This window comes from Xyrauchen texanus, chromosome 2, assembly GCF_025860055.1.
Source record: "Xyrauchen texanus isolate HMW12.3.18 chromosome 2, RBS_HiC_50CHRs, whole genome shotgun sequence".
Lineage (NCBI taxonomy): Eukaryota > Metazoa > Chordata > Actinopteri > Cypriniformes > Catostomidae > Xyrauchen > Xyrauchen texanus.
In genome coordinates, this window is record NC_068277.1 from 27,421,504 (window position 1) to 27,438,643 (window position 17,140).

A 17,140-nucleotide genomic window follows, 5' to 3' on the forward strand; every position below is an offset into this window, starting at 1 on the left:
TCTGGAACTTTGCAGTTCTTTACTTCCTCTTGCGTCAATAGTTCCGTTGTTAAACGAATCGATTACAGAAAACGCAGAGTCTTCGACCAATCGCCATAATATGCGCCGTCGTTTAAGCCAATCAGAACAATCGTTGAGCATTGTTGTGGGTGTGTCTTAATAGCGGACTCTGCATCGACACAAGTTTTATTGTCATTACATTTTCAGGGCTGTTAAGTCTTCTGTGTCATTCAGACAAAGTCCATCAAATCGCTGTGTAAGTAGGTCAATATATCAGTCAAAAGTCAGGTTTTATGTTCGCTATCAAATTAACTGTAATATTGTGAAACTTTAAGACGGGAAATCTGTCTATTGTTCAAGTAAAATATATGAAAACACAAACAAAAGAGTCTTGTGTGAACTTTTGTTGATGTTTGATCCATCAGACCATTTACTCAAATGCGTTGAATCAAAACTTTAACGTTTTTGTCATGGGACTCATGCGTGTTCAGTCTTCTTGCACTACCTGTAAACATGTGCGTCGCAAATCTGTAACAATCTCTTGTGCGACATCTGACCTAATTATATATGCGGACAGAACAGCCAACAGTATTGATTACCATACATGCTGGAAAGAACAAGACAAAATAAAGAATGTTTTGGTTCTTTGTCTGTGTGTGTGTTTTTGAATGAAGTAATTTTGTTATTCACACTCACAGAACTTGAGACAGTTCGAGTTTGAACAGAAGATGGACAGTGTAGACACAAAGGTACTACACGTTTGCCTTGTGTTTACATATGTGTCTGTTATGGTGTATGTGGGTTAACATTATTTGTGTGTGATTTTTCTTCTTCATCTGTGTTCCAGAGATTAAATGAAACCAACTCCAGTGATGGTGCTTGGTCAGGGTGTTTTGTGCTCTTCTTGGGGTGTAACAGTCCAGCACACAACCTTCTGTCAGTTTACAAAGACGAGCAAGGGAAATTCAGTGTGTTCAAGGTTATTAAACTCACCCTTACAGGTAAGTGTTGTCACCACTAAATGCTTATTGATTTATTGGAATTACAAAACATTGAGAATAGAATAACATGTGATGTGTTTTGAGAGAGATTTTGGGTTGAGTTGTTTCCTCATACTGTAGGATAGGTTAAGTCAGTTCTTTGGTTGTTCCAAAGACGTCCTTTGATATGCTTTGAATTGACCTTTGAATCAGATTCAGCTGGCGGACTGGAAGGGTATGAAATCCTAAAACTGCACGATTCTGATCCCTTTCTTGGGGTAGAACTGAAATTCATGGCCATGCCTCCCTGTCTGCGATTCCTGGAGAGCTATGCCTGTGGTTCACTTGCACAGTTTCTGTCCCATCATGCCTCGCGTATTCTTGCAATTCCCGATGAGGTTGTCATGATAACACAGCTGAAAGCAGGAATGCACACACTGGACCAAAGCTTATCAGACCTAGAAATGTGCCTAAAGCATATACACCAATCACAGGTATGTGTGTCTGTTTATGCATGCACATGTGGGTTTTTTGTTTAGTGCAAATTGAATGTTTTGTCCACTCAAAATCAAGTGAAAAGCTTTTTATATATTATGATCTAATTCTGGGCCTTATGCAATCCACTTATTTATAGTATGTTTGCTGTAATTATAATATGGTTATTTCCATCAGTTTTTAAATATGTACTTATAGACATGATGTCTGAGGTAAAGGGGCTAGACTTGGGCTACAGTCACACCGCAGTTGTGGCCCAAATCAGATTTTTTTACACAAATACGATAAAGATCTGTTAAATGGACGACCATGTGGATGGCCACAAGCCACTTTTTTTATGTGAAAATAAATAGGATAAGTATCAGTTTTTTTCCAATGTGACAATGTACAGCCAGGTCAGATTTAATGTGATTTTTACATCAAACTATCTCAACATTTGCTCACTTGATTTCCGACATATATAGACATGTTTTTGTTTAAATCTTTTAATTGCGAGTCATATCTTTTCTAGTTAATGCATTCAGTTAAGTAAACAATACTATAGGCTCAGCAGTTGGTTTCAGCTATTTGTTTGGACTACACTAGGGGTTGGTAAAAATATGGATTTCCTGATGCATCGCCATCTTAATTTAAACAATCTCGATATAGATTCTTCAATCCCAAGATATTCATAGTTTAACATCGTGTGACCCCCGTGTACACATGATCTCAGTTCAGGAGTCGGTATAGTGTTAAACATTCAACACAGAGTCATGTGAAAACAACCTAGTGCTGATCACAGCAGATTTTGCTAAAAAGACTACATCTGGTAAGAAACCTAATTAAGTTTTTACATTGAAATCTGTTCCGATATGACATTTTAATTTTTTTCATTATTTATGCTAATTTCTGATTGGTAAAATGCTTCACTTGGCTATCACTTGTTTGTTTGACAGTGCAAAGAGAGAACATTGAGAATTTGTTGCCAAAGTAGAAGAAAACATTATATACTCAAATCAAGTTAAATAATTTTTATTTGTATAGTTTTTTTTGTGTGTGCTTTTCACAATACACGTGTTCCAAAGCAGCTTTACAAAATAATCTACTGTAATGTTTTTAATGTCTCAAAAACACGAATAAACAACACTCCTGGAAACATAATAAACAATTTTATCTTTCTATAAGCTGGTATTATTTAAAAATTTACAATTTAGTCCTGCTGTCAACATACTGTATGTTGCCATCAATTTATAGGGAAACTATTTGCTCTATACATAATTGTTTTTACACATTTATTATGTGTTACTAGTTACAAATCAAAAAGGGAAAATGCACACAGCAGTCATGCGGGACTCATTCACATGGCAGATTTTGTTATACACTTGCTCAGGGAGTTTTGTACACATGCCTGTCAGTTTAGGAGATTTGGCTGTTCAGACCAGTATCTGAAATGGGCTGCATTTAAAATGTCATGTGAAAATCAGATTTGGGTCACATACAGCTGCGGTGTGAATGTATCCTAGGTCTAGGCCAGTGTTTCCCAATCACTGTGCTGCAGCACATTAGTGTGCCGTGAAAGATTATCAAATTCCACATAATAAATAAATGCATGAAAAAAATAAAAATAATTTCAGGATAAAAACTCCTCACCTTTCGGAGAAATTTGAGTGATTATTTATACGCGTTAAGGGTCTTTCACATGACTCACATCAGCGCTGCAAAATACACTGAAGTCTATGAAGTGACTTAACACCAAAGTACAGACTCTTTACATCTGCTATGTGCTCGTTCATGATTAAAAATGAAAATGTGAATGAAAATAAAAGCTATTCAATTTATTATCATTAAAATATGAAAATTAAAATGATGGGTAATAATATATTGTGACAGAATTTTTACGACCCTATCCGTCTAAATGACGGAAAGTCTAACGCAAGCATTGGTGTTTTTTTTTTTTTTTTTGCTTAGCCAAATTTCAAACATTACAAGTAAACATGCTACTAAGACGGACAGAAAACATGGACGAGTTCTTGAAAAGGAAAAATATTGACGATGGTTAGCCAATGTGGAATATGGCTATGTGGTTTTGTGCCGTAGAATTTTTTTAGTTGTAAAAAGTGTGCTGTGGCAGAATTTCTTTTGGGAAACACTGGTCTAGGTGATGTTGTGTGTGTGTGTGTGTGTGTGTGTGTGTGTGTGTGTGTATATATATATATATATATATATATATATATATATATATATATGACTGCCATTAAAGCTAATTGCACACTCAAAAGTTTTGAGCAGCAAAATGCACAAAACAATAAATATTCAGAAATAAATGTCATTTTACTGCTGCTAAAAAAAAAACTTTACTCTTTTTAAGAAAGCAGGCATACTTTTAGCATTTTTACACATGACTCCTTCATATGGCACCCTTGTAAGTTATGTGTTTAGATCAGACAGATTTAGGTCAAAAGGTCATAAAAGTGCTGTATGTGTGCCCCTGATATTGATGAAAAATCAAAGCTTAACTAAGGATAAAGGTAAAAATCACCATGTTCGTCATGTTTAATAATTTCACTCCCATTCTTAAATGCTAGATCAAATCACCTTCTGTTTTTATTAATAACTCAAGTTGTGTGGTGGATTAGATGTGCTTTCTGCAGCTTCTAAAAATTACATATTTTTCACCTTAAATTCAGCTATTAAAAATGGTACATTACTACAGTTCACAATTGTAGTATACGGTCTTGATAATGGTGAAAACATAAGAAAATAATTTTTGTGTTTGAATTTTCAGAGTTGTGGATATTCATCAGTGTGTAATTTTTAGGTATTGAACTAATTCAGGTTTGTTTGTTTTTTTTGTATCCTCTGGACCCATCCTCTTATAGCCATTACAGCTTTACATCTCTGACATCTTTATCTTCAATGAACTCCTGAAAACACATCTTTTCCTCTATTACTCCCCTACATTTGGTCCATGATATTTTTTCCTTACTTGTTGTGGTCTGTTGTATTGTTGAGATAGACTGCGATTAATTTCTTGTTGTGATTGATTCTGCACAGCGACCTGTGGCTTTGGAAAGTCACTATATAAATAAAACAGATTATTATCTTTTGGAGCTGAATTAAATCTTTCCAATTAACTTTTTTTTTATTGATTAATATAGATGACAAAGTGAAACAAAACATATATACAATGAAACAACATTCAACTCCCACTACCACTCCTCCCCTATCACCAACCCCACCCGACCCCCAACAAACATCCCCGTGGTCACACTTAAGTACACACACACACACCAAAATATATATATATATATATATATATATATATATATATATATATATAAAATAATCATACATATCTAAAACTACGCCTCTCTCTCCACAGACCCTCCTTGAGAGTCCCCCAAAAACGCCAAATTACTGCCCTATTTCCCATCAAATTAATCCCAGATCCCCAGCCTTCTACATGACACCTCCTCGAAAGCTGCCACCCTCCCCATCTCCGTGCACCACTTCCAAAATGAGGGCGCTCCAGCCGACTGCCATCCTCTTAAAACAATCTGTCTGCCTTTCATAACACTGGTCAGGACCCAATTTTTGGTGTGTTTATCCCCTATATCGATTATCGCCCCATTGCCCAAAACATAGAGTCTGGTGCGAAACGACACCCGAGTGCCCAACACGTCACATACAATACCTTCAACCTGAATTCCTGGATCTCAACACACCACCAAAAAACATGGGCCGTTTCTCAATCCTCCGATTGGCATCGCTAGCAGGTGGGTGTGTCTTTAAGACAAAGCCCATACAATCTAGAGGGGGTCCAATTGACATACAATCTTGAATTGCATAAGGCGCACCCTTGCATCTCTAGATGCAGACTTGATGTTTTTTTTTAGAATCCTAGCCCAATCGCCATCCTCCAATACAAAGTTTAAATCTTTCTCCCATAATCTCTTGAGAGAAGTTGAAGCTCCATCCCCCAGACTCTGACTTAGCAGGGAGCAATATACTGATGCCTCATGACCTTTTCCAAAAGCAGTAATCACCTCTCCCAGAGTATCTGCAGCTTTAGGGGGGTGTATGCTACTCCCAAAAATAGTACAGAGCAAGTGGCACAGCTGTAACAGGGCTCCAGACTGTGACTAAAATGGTTGCAAATGCAACCAAAAATAATTGATTGCGACAATAATTTAAAATGTAGTCGCCACTGGCGACAGCCGGGTTGTGTGCGTTAATATGCGGTTTAGTCAGATATCATCTTGCGATTTATTGAATACAGTTTTAGAACGTGCACAACCAGTGTTTCTCGTGCCACTTTTCACCTGTTTCTGACGAGCTTACTGCACCACACACAACAAAAAACCTAGCGTTTTGAACCAGGTCTTTTTCATGAATCACATGACAAGAACTGAGGGTTTGCATTTAGGAGCTCATATTAGCAGTTTGAATCAGATTTACTTTCTCTCACAACTGGGAGTGCAGACATTTAAAAAAAAAAGTCCCATGTGTTTTTGAGGCTTCTTCATAATTAAAAGTCACGTATTGTATACTAGTTTTTTTCTTCTGGTAATTATTGATTGGGATTGGAGTAGCACAATAAACTGCATCTGGAATTTCATTTAATTTGCACTCTTGTAGTCTGTGTCTGGGCCATCTAGTCACAGTAAAGAAGGACTAAGGCTATACTGTAAAACAAATGCAAGGGAATGCAAACTTATCTTCTTAACTATATTTATTGTTTATTAAACCCCCGATTAATGGGTTATCGCTGTCTTCCTTTTATTTGGCTTTCTATCTTTCCTTTTTTTTCTCCCGAATTTGTCATGCCCATTTCCCAATGCACTCTAAGTCGTCGTGGTGGCGTAGTGACTTGCCTTAATCCCAGTGACGGAGGAAGAATCTCAGTTGCCTCTGCATCTGAGACCATCAACCCGCGCATCTTGACACATGGCTCGTTGTGCACGTTACCGCAAAGACCTAGCGCATGTGGAGGCTCACGTTATTCTCCGCGGCATCCACACACAACTCTCCACGTGACCCACGAGAGCGAGAACAACATTATAGCGACCACGAGGAGGTTAACCCAACGTGAGTCTACCCACCCTAGCAACCAGGCCAATTGGTGCTTAGGAAGCCTGACTGAAGTCACTCAGCACACCCTGGATTTGAACTTGCGACTCCAGGTGTGATAGTCCGTGTCTTTACCTGGTGAGCTACACAGGCACCATTTATATCTGGTTTCTGAAGAGCAATCTAAATCGAGCAATTCTGCGATTTGGTGACTAAAAACTCCTTAATGTTTCAGTCTTTTTTTGTTGTTGTCTGGAGCCCTGTTTAAATTCCTAAAGAACTGAGATCTGGGAGGAATTAAATCTTTAAAATATGTTTTCTTTGAACAAAACCTCAGCTCTGGGCAAGCCTTACCTTCTATGAATGTATAAATATGGTTATAATATAATTTGAATATACAGGTGTTTTTAACATGGTGCTGTTTGTTAAATTGAGGTATGGCTGTTTTGTAGCCTGAGCGTTTGCGAGATGACGAGGTCACAAGGTTGGAGCAGCAGCTGCAGAACAGCTATGGTACTCTCAGTCAGCCACCACAGGAACTGCCTAGGAACTGCTTCTTGTTTCAGAAAAGAGTGTTTGGTGAGTCTCAAAACACACACAACGTCTTATAAATAAAATAATTCTGATTAACACTTTTTATTGATTCAGACACACGAAATAGAAAAGCAAACATATATATATATATATATATATATATATATATATATATATATATATATACACCAAATCAACTTTTAACCCCCATTATTCCATTTTGCCCTCCCAATCCCCAACCCCACCCTGACCTTCAAAAAATATCCCTGTGGTCCAACTTGAGATTAAAATATATATACATATACACAGTGCACCCGGAAAGTATTCACAGCGCTTCACTTTTTCCACCTTCCTTCGCAAATTTATAAAAAAATAAAAATAAATCACATGTACATAAGTATTCACAGCCTTTGCCATGACACTCAAAATTGAGCTCATGTGCATCCTGTTTCCACTGATCATCCTTGAGATGTTTCTACAACTGGATTGGACATGATTTGGAAAGGCACATAACTGTCTATATAAGGTCCCACAGTTGGCAGTGCATGTCAGAGCACAAACCAAGCCATGAAGTACAAGAAATTTTCTGTAGACCTCAGAGACAGGATTGTATCAAGGCACAGATCTGGGGAAGGGTACAGAAACATTTCTGCAGCATTGAAGGTCCCAATGAGCACAGTTGCCTCCATCATCCATAAATGGAAGAAGTTTGGAACCACCAGGACTCTTCCTAGAGCTGGCTGCCCGGCCATACTGAGCAATTGGGGGAGAAGGGCCTTAGTCAGGGAGGTGAACAAGAACCCGATGGTCACTCTGATTGAGCTCCAGTGTTTCTCTGTGGAGAGAGGAGAAACTTCCAGAAGAACAACCATCTCTGCAGCACTCCACCAATCAGGCCTGTATGGTAAAGAGGCCAGACGGAAGACACTCCTCAGTAAAAGGCACATGACAGCCCGCCTGGAGTTTGCCAAAAGGCACCTGAAGGACTCTCAGACCATGAGAAACAAAATTTTCTTGAACTCTTTGGCCTGAATGGCAAGCAACATGTCTGGAGGAAACCAGGCACCGCTCATCACCTGGCCAGTACCATCCCTACAGTGAAGCATGTTGTTGGCGGCATCATGCTGTGGGGATGTTTTTCAGCGGCAGGAACTGGGAGACTAGTCAGGATCGTACAGATGTACAGAGACATCCTTGATGAAAACCTGCTCCAGAGCGCTCTGGACATCAGACTGGGGCGAAGGTTCATCTTCCAACAGGACAACAACCCTAAGCACACAGCCAAGATAACAAAGGAGTGGCTACGGGACAACTCTGTGAATGTCCTTGAGTGGCCCAGCCAGAGCCCAGACATGAACCCGATTGAACATCTCTGGAGAGATCTGAAAATGGCTGGGCCCCGACGCTCCCCAGCCAACCTGATGGAGCTTGAGAGACCCTGCAAAGAAGAATGGGAGAAACTGCCCAGAATAGGTGTGCCAAGCGTGTAGCATCATACACAAAAGAGTTGAGGCTGTAATTGGTGCCAAAGGTGCTTCAACAATGTATTGAGCAAAGGCTGTGAATACTTGTGATTTGTTTTTTTTGTTTTTTGTTTTTTCTGTTTTAATTTTTAATAAATTTGCAAAGATTTCAAACAAACTTCTTTCATGTTGTCATTATGGGGTATTGTTTGTAGAATTTTGAGGAAAATAATGAATTTAATCCATTTTGGAATAAGGCTGTAACATAACAAACTTGACCTTTTCAAAAAGCAGTAATCACCACTTCCAGAGTATCTGCCACTTTAGATGGGTGTATGCTACTCCCAAAAATAGTACAAAGCAGGTGGCGCAGCTGTAAATACCTACAAAATGGAGTCCTCGGAATCCCAAAATGTTGAACCATATTTTCAAAGGATCTCAACACTCCACTCTCTATAAGTCCCCTAGCATATTAACCTCCCTCACAATTCACTCTGACCAGCAGAAAGGGGACTTATTAATGCATAATTTTAGGTTCAGCCATATGCTCGAAGCAACATTTAAATACATTTCTGAATTAAACACACTGGACACTTTTGTCCATACCATGTACAAATGCGAGATAACGGAGTGTAACTTCACTTCTCCGGTTAGTTTGATAGAAAGCCTTTGCAATGGCGAAATAGGGGCAAGAACTTCCTGTTCAATACAAAATCAGGGAGGGCTCTCTTAGGTTGAAGCAACCAATGAGCTAAATATCTGAGACCAAATGCATAATAATAAAACAAAATCTTGGATAGGCCTAGCTCACTTTTGTGAATCAGCCTATGCATTTTACTGAAATGTAATCTGGAACATTTACCATTCCAAATGAAGGACTTCACTATGCTTTCAGATGGCTTGAAATAAGAGAGAGGAACATCTTCAGGGAAGGATTGTAGCAAGTAGTTGAATTTTGGAATACAATTAATTTTAATAACATTAACCTTCCCAATCATAGAAAAATGTAATGAAGCCCACCTGCCACATCGCTTGAAAACCTTTTTTTATTAAAGGGTCAAAAGTAACTCTAACTAAATCACACAAAATTGCTGGACATAAAATGCCCAAATACATAATTTCCTGTTTGGGCCACTGGAATGCGCCTGGCTGAAAAGCTGTTACTGGGCAGTACGCTGTCAGAGCCAAAGCTTCAGATGTAGACCAATTGACTCGAGAATTTAGAAAAGGAATTAATAATTCTGTGGAGGCAAGGCATAGATCTAGTAGGGTTGGAGAGGAATAATGAAATATCATCTGTGTAAAGCCAAAGCTAATGCGCCATACCTCCTGCCATCACCCCTGGAAAATCATCCTCCTTTCTTATTGTGGCTGATAATGGTTCCAGGGTAAGACAGAACAACTAGATAGGTACATTTCCTGAAGAAAATGTGAGTGTTGCTTGCCGTGGCAAAACTCGTCAAACAGCATGTTATAACTTGAAAAGAGCAAACATTATGGTCGTAAATAAATCAACCCAGAAGTCTGTACGATTTTCTGGTGCAGAAATATGTGATTTGTTACTCGGTTGCTAGGGTAAGCCCATGTGGTTGCTATGCAGTTACCAAGGTAATACAATACATGGCTCCTTTCCATCCTGAGTGAAATAAGTCAACCCGGAAGTCTGTAGTGTTTTCTGGTGCAGAGATATGTGATTTGTTGCTCGGTTGCTAGGGTAACCCCATCTGGTTGCTAGGCAGTCACCATAGCGATACTAATGAAGTCTCCTTGCCATCCTGGTTGAAAGAAATCAACCCAGAAGTCTGTACGATTTTCTGGTGCAGAAATACGTGATTTGTTACTCGGTTGCTAGGGTACTCTGTTTAATTGCTAGGGAGTGGCTTGGCAGCTGCCAATCATGAATCTCCAAAGGCTGCTTGTCAGTATGAATGATATAAACCAACTCCCATGCCTCTGTGACATTCAGAATGGAAGATATCCCTCTATGGATTTTGATTGCTAAGGTGCTTGACAATGGTTGCTAGGGAGGGGCTAGGAAGTGTTGAGGTGATTCATGATTGGCTGTTTGCTGCCCCGAGTCAAACGAGACCACCCTTGTGTTTCTATGACACTTCTATCCGGAGATATCCCTTTGATGTCTTTCATTAGAAGTCTAAGGGACTTGTTGCTAAGGTGCTTTAAATTGTTGCTAGGGCGTGTCTTGATAGCTTCACATTGATCCTGTGAGACTGATTGGTCATCTGAGTAAAATGAGCCTGGCCGCTTGTCTCTATGACACTGTGATCCAGAGCTATGTTCAATACAAAATCCCTATGCAATTTCATTTCATGGGCCGTCCTACACCATTGTAAGTCAATGGGGGCAACTTTGGGTGGCTCCTGCCCCCCAGGGGTGCAACATTTACCCCATATTGAGGTATGCTCTTACAGAGCCTGCCAGCCTCTTCAAATGTGGCGAATCACACGTTTCTGCGAAATCCTCGCTCGGAGCTGTGACGTGTCAAAGTTTGACGCAATGTTAAGTCTATGGGATTTTTCGGCTGCTTTTTTGCCCCTGGGGTAAACACCGTACCCCCGATCGCTTATAAAAGTCATAGCACACGTGTCCTCAATAGGCCGTTCGATTTGACACCTCATTCGTGGGTCTACGCCAAACGGTGCGGGACGAGTTAGGTGCCGAAGTTTTGTACGGAGATATAATAAAAATAAAAATAAAAACTAGATGGGTACATTTCCTGAAGAAAATGTGAGTGGTGCTTGCCGTGGCAAAACTCGTCAAACAGCATGCTGTAACTCGAAAAGAACAAAAATCACGGTCGTAAATAAATCAACCCGCAAGTCTGTACGATTTTCTGGTGCAGAAATATGTGATTTGTTACTCGGTTGCTAGGGTAAGCCCGTGTGGTTGCTATGCAGTTACCAAGGTAATACAATACATGGCTCCTTTCCATCCCGAGCGAAATAAGTCAACCCGGAAGTCTGTACGTTTTTCTGATGCAGAGATATGTGATTTGTTGCTCGGTTGCTAGGGTAAGCCCATCTGGTTGCTAGGCAGTTACCATAGTGATACTAATGAAGTCTCCTTGCCATCCTGGTTGAAATAAATCAACCCAGAAGTCTGTACGATTTTCTGGTGCAGAAATATGTGATTTGTTACTCGGTTGCTAGGGTACTCTGTTTAGTTGCTAGGGCGTGGCTTGGCAGCTGCCAATCCTGAATCTCCAAAGGCTGCTTGTCAGTATGAATGATATAAACCAACTCCCATGCCTCTGTGACATTCAGAATGGAAGATATGCCTCTATGGATTTTGGTTGCTAAGGTGCTCTTATATAATAATAAGAAGAAAAATAAGTATGTGAGATTACAATAGTGATGCTTTGCAAGCACCACTAATAAGTATGTGAGATTACAATAGTGATGCTTTGCAAGCACCACTAATAATGGGAAAAGAGGGCAACCCTGCCGGGTGCCCCTATCCAGAGTAAAATAATCTGAAATGAATCTATTTGTTTGTACTGCCGCTACCGGGTGTCTATAAAGTAACTTAATCAATCCAATAGGGCTGGGACAACGACGTCGACGCAAAAAATACATCGACGCAAAATATGCGCGTCGATTCGTCAGACCCAAAACAAATATGGCGGCGCCCGAGAGTAGTAGCAACACGAGTGGCTCCTCAGACTATCGGAAGTGCAAGGCACTCGTTCCTCTAAAGTATGGAAATTCTTTTAAATTAAAGGAAACAATTCCGTGATATGTCGTCTTTGCAAAATGGAGATGGCCTTCCGTTCTAGCACAACGGCAATGCACCAGCACCTGAAGAGGTGCCGCACGCACACACACACACGCACACACACACACACACACACACACAGTATCGGAAAGTGTCAGAGTGTAAGTTGTTATTTGCATGTGAATGAAGATGCTTTTTTTCAGTATGTTCAACATAAATGTTGAATTCTGAATGTTTATTTTCATTATATATTTTTTGTTGTAAAAGCACTTTCTGTATTAGCTTAAAGCCCCCAAGTTTACAATAGTTACTGTATTCTTTCAATAGCTCTAAGAAAGGGTGGCTGGGTGACCTTTTTATTTTTTTATTGAATGCTAGACATCAGAATGCATTATTTTGCTCTTGTACACTTTTACTTGAATTTTATTTTTGAATTTTGAGTTTAAGAAAAAGGTGAGTGGCAGAGTATATGTTGTTGTTATTTTTATGTGAATGAAGAACTAAAAGATGCACTTTTTTCAGTAAGCTAGGACTATGTGTTTTCAACATAAATGTTCAATTCTGTTGGTTCAGGAAGGACGCCATGACAGGCTGCTGGCTCCCACTGTCGCTGTTAATTTTTATTTATTTTTTGTTGGAAAAGCACTTCTGTATTAGGTTAAAGCCCTCAAGTTTACATTGGTTACTGTATTCTTTCAATTGCTCTAAACAAGTATTTTGGGTGAACTTTTTTTTATTGAATGCTAGACATCAAGTTGTTGTTATTTTATTCTGAAAGAAGAATTACAAGATGCATTTTTTTTCAGTAAGCTAGGCCTATGTGTTTTCAAGGCTTCAAGGTTTTATTGAATGCTACCTCTGACTAAGAATGCATTACTTTGCACTTGTATAGTCTTTTATATTGAAATTTTAAGAACAATAAACATATATTGCAATGTTAAGGAATTATTTTTTTTTTCATTCAGATATGTAAATCTATATGTATAAATTGCTATTAGTCAATTAATGGGGAGATAATCGAATCGAAATCGAATCGGACTGGAAAAATGAGTCGTTAGATTAATCGATGCATCGAAAAAATAATCGCTAGATTAATCGTTTAAAAAATAATAATTTATCCCAGCCCTACAATCCAATATAAGTATTCCCGAACCCATATTTTTCGTAATATAAGTCTTAAAATTTTAATCCCATTCTACCATATCAAACGCCTTTTTTGCATCAAGTGAGATGGTCTGTGGAAATGAGTCTGATCATTTGCCTCTGACCACATGATATTGATGAAACGCCTAATGTTATCAGAAGAGCTAGGCCCTGAAAAAACCCCACCGGATCTATATGTATAAAAGATGTCATAACTTAATTGGTTAGCCAAAATTTTTGACAATATTTTAATGTCTAGCCGGATCAGGGAAATTGGACGATAGCTATTACACTCACTTGGATCTTCATCCTTTTTTAGAATCAGACTGATCTGGGCTTGAAACATGGTTAGCGGAAGCTTTCCATTCTTTAATGATTCTGTATAAAATTCTAGCAAATGTAGAGCCAGTTCTGCAGCATAAGATCTAAAGAAATCAACTTGCCTGTAGGCAAGGCCTTAATTACCTTGCCAATCTCCTCCAAGGTTCATTCAGAATCAAGAGAATTATTTTGCTCAGTAGTCAGTTTAGGCAGTTCTAATGGTTCTGTAAAGTTTCTAATATCTTCAATAGTAGACATAGACATGGAACTATAGAGATCAAGATAGAATTCTTTAAAAGCATTATTAATATCAATGGCCAAAGTAAATATTTCACCACCAGCAGATTTCACTGAGGAAATGTTAGAGAAAGACTCTCTGTTTCATGTATCTATCCAAAAGTTTCCCTGCCTTGTCCACCGATTCAAAGTATGACAGTCGTGCCGTGAATAGCCAAAACTCCACCTTCTGCTACAAAATAGCATTATATCTGTATTTCAATTGTGTCAATTCTCTGAGGCCATCAGACAACATTCAGCACTTTTAATATTTCTTTGCAATTCCATGAGTTCTTGTGCTTTGGATTTTTTGGTGAATGAGGCATACTGTATGATCCGGCCCCTAAGAACTGCCTTAAGTGCCTCCCAAGCCACACCCACAGAGGATACTGAGGATCACTTGGCCTCCATATAGACATTGATTTCAGCCTTTTGCATTTGTTGGAATTCATTATTTTGCAAAAGGATACATTAATGTGCTATATGATTATTACTATATGACTATACTATTTGATTATTACTATTACTATATTACAACTATATGATTTCATTTTCTCCGTATGAAGCAATGCCTCTAAACACACCAGGGCATGATCTGAGACAATATTTTTACCAATTGGTCAATAAACAACAGATGAAATGAGGGACTTCGATAAAAAAAAAAAAATCTATTCTAGAATAAATCTTATGGACTGGAGAAACTTTTTTATAGTCCCTACCAGATGGGTTTAAAAGTCTCCAAATATCTGTAAGACCAAGATATTTACACATCCTGTGAAGTGTCACTGTTGCTCTAGGGGGCTTGCACACTTTTGCTTCACTACTGAGTCCATCAAAAGATTAAAGTCTCCTCCCAATATTATATCATGAGGGGAGTCAGCGGCTTGCAACATCCCTTCAAGATCTATAAAAAGCCCTGATCATCAACATTAGGTGCATAAATATTCACCAAAGTCTTTGTCCCTGAATTTCAGCTAAAACAATAAACTCTTCCTAATTTATCTTTACTCTGTTTAAGGCATTTGAATTGTAGATGTTTACTTGTCAGTGTAATGACTCCCCTGCTCTTACTCGAGCCAGCACAAAAAAAAATTTCCCACCCCATATCTTTCCAAATTTTTCAGCTTCCTGCGGGGAAAGGTGCATTCTTGAAGAAACACAATATCATATTTCTTACACTTAAGAGAAATAACATTCATTCTTTTTATTGGGTTCTTCAGCCCATTCATATTCCATGTGGAGAGAGGCAATCCACTCATATTAACATTTGACATTTTGACATATAAGAAAAAATAGATTGTGTCTCAAAAACAGGATTATAAAGACCACATTCCAATATTAGTGCAACGGTCAAACCCTGAACATTCCCCAGAACCAAACAAACAGAAAAAAGAAACGTTTGCATTAAACCCATGCACGTCAACGCCAACTGGCATCCATCCCTCAAAAACTCAAACAGTTCATGCATGCCTACAAGCACCTCCACTACAACTTTTCCATTAGATTACTCCGGTGTTTCTATGCAATTTTTGTTAGAATTACACAGGAAATGATAATCTATAAAACAAATTCCAGCCAATAGGCAGAATAAACACAAAGAGCATATAGCTTCATCCATAAAACTGTCCTAATGGTGTGTTATTCTACAAGATAATCTCAAACCGTTAGGCGGAACCAGCACAAAAAGAGTGCGCAGATTCTTCAGACAGTCAAATAATGTTCAGTCCATTCGGCTGCAACATGAGTGCAAGCGAATTACTTACTCCATTGACTTTATGAATCGCTTGTTGTAGGCATACTAATGTTTTACACATCATCCTTGGCATCTATTCTCAATTTGTCCGGGAATATCAGTGCAAAAGCAAACTTCCATTGATGTAAATGTTTCTTGCATTCCTTGAATCGATCATGTTTCTCTCATCGAGTTTGCAAAGCCTGGGAACAAGAAAAAGCTGTGACCAAATCGACTCACGGGTCCGCGGCCTGTTTTTTTTTTTTAAATGGAGTTGATTTTAATTGCGATTAATCGTATAATTTTTTGTAGTTAATCTCAATAAAAAAAAATTATCGACTGACAGCACTAGTTTTAACATGTATTTGCATTATCAACAAACTGACTTTTGAAAATATTTCTTCTTTCTTATGCAATGCTCCTAGACGATAGACCATTGACATCTGCAGACCAGCAACGATTTGCTGCTCATGTGGGACGGGATTGGAAACGAGTGGGAAGGGTCTTACAGAAGAACTGCCGTGCCCTGAAAGGCCCTGCTATCGACAATCTTGCTTATGAGTATGAAAGAGAAGGGCTTTATGAACAGGCCTATCAACTGCTTGGCCGTTTCATCCAATCAGAGGGCAGGAGTGCCAAGCTGGGCTGTCTTATCAGTGCACTGGAGGAGACTAAACTGACCAGCATGGCAGAGATCATGTTGGGCATTCAGCCAAGGGATTGAGACATTTATGGAATGAATGATATGTTTCTACTTTTGTGTGTGTATGTGTGAGTGACTGTTACCAAGATATACAGACAAATTTAAATTGTGTGAACTCTCATTTTTGTGATATCTTTGTTTACATCATGACCTTATTATTTCTATCTCTGTCATCACTTTGAAATTGTTTTGCAACCACCAGTCATAGCCCAAAATTAAATACATTTTAAATGATCATGTTTTTCCTTACATATTTTGTAGAACTTCAGATTCTATGTTGCTGCATGCATCTTATCCCAGATGGGAAAGATGCCCGGGATAGTTACAGTGTATCTGATCAGTATGGTTATAAAAGCACTTCACTTGCACTTTTAGAACTTATGAGAATTAGTTTTTGAACATTAAATTACCATCAACATTTATGAGAGCAGTGTTATTGCAAGAAGGCATTTAGTGTAGCAGGACTACTGCTGCAGCATACTACAACTAATGTGAATTTACTTTTAATAGGCCATGAATTCACTCATTAAAGACAACTGGAAATAGAGTGCTTGATACCATTTCAAAACTTAAATTGTTAAGAGCAAATTTCTCTAATGCATATTAAGGATACTACTAAACTATAGATTACTTTCAAAATATCTCGAGATAAGCTGCTTTCCAGACCAAAACCATGCTTGATATGATTATTCTGAGTATAGGTCACCTATAT

General features: G+C 38.6%; 1 protein-coding gene across 2 annotated transcripts; it reads left to right on the forward strand.

Annotated features, from left to right (window-relative positions):
* Positions 1–153: 153 nt before the first annotated feature.
* Positions 154–16,675, forward strand: LOC127656412 (tumor necrosis factor receptor type 1-associated DEATH domain protein-like). 2 transcript variants are annotated; one of them, XM_052144745.1, is made up of 6 exons: positions 154–256; positions 699–749; positions 848–1,001; positions 1,263–1,474; positions 6,977–7,103; positions 16,151–16,675. In XM_052144745.1, the coding sequence occupies exons 2-6, from the start codon at positions 729–731 to the stop codon at positions 16,447–16,449; spliced, it is 813 nt and encodes a 270-aa protein (XP_052000705.1). In that variant the 5' UTR covers positions 154–256; positions 699–728; the 3' UTR covers positions 16,450–16,675. The 2 variants fall into 2 exon arrangements, with proteins under 2 accessions (XP_052000705.1, XP_052000698.1); XM_052144738.1 differs by having other exon boundaries at positions 1,194–1,474; positions 16,151–16,673.
* The last annotated feature ends 465 nt before the right edge of the window (positions 16,676–17,140 follow it).

Coding starts and splice junctions, on each gene's coding strand:
- LOC127656412 (XM_052144738.1), top strand. CDS start 729: ATGGACAGTGTAGACACAAAG. Junction 1,002..1,193: donor TATTAAACTCACCCTTACAG/GTAAGTGTTGTC, acceptor CCTTTGAATCAG/ATTCAGCTGGCGGACTGGAA. Junction 7,104..16,150: donor GTTTCAGAAAAGAGTGTTTG/GTGAGTCTCAAA, acceptor CAATGCTCCTAG/ACGATAGACCATTGACATCT.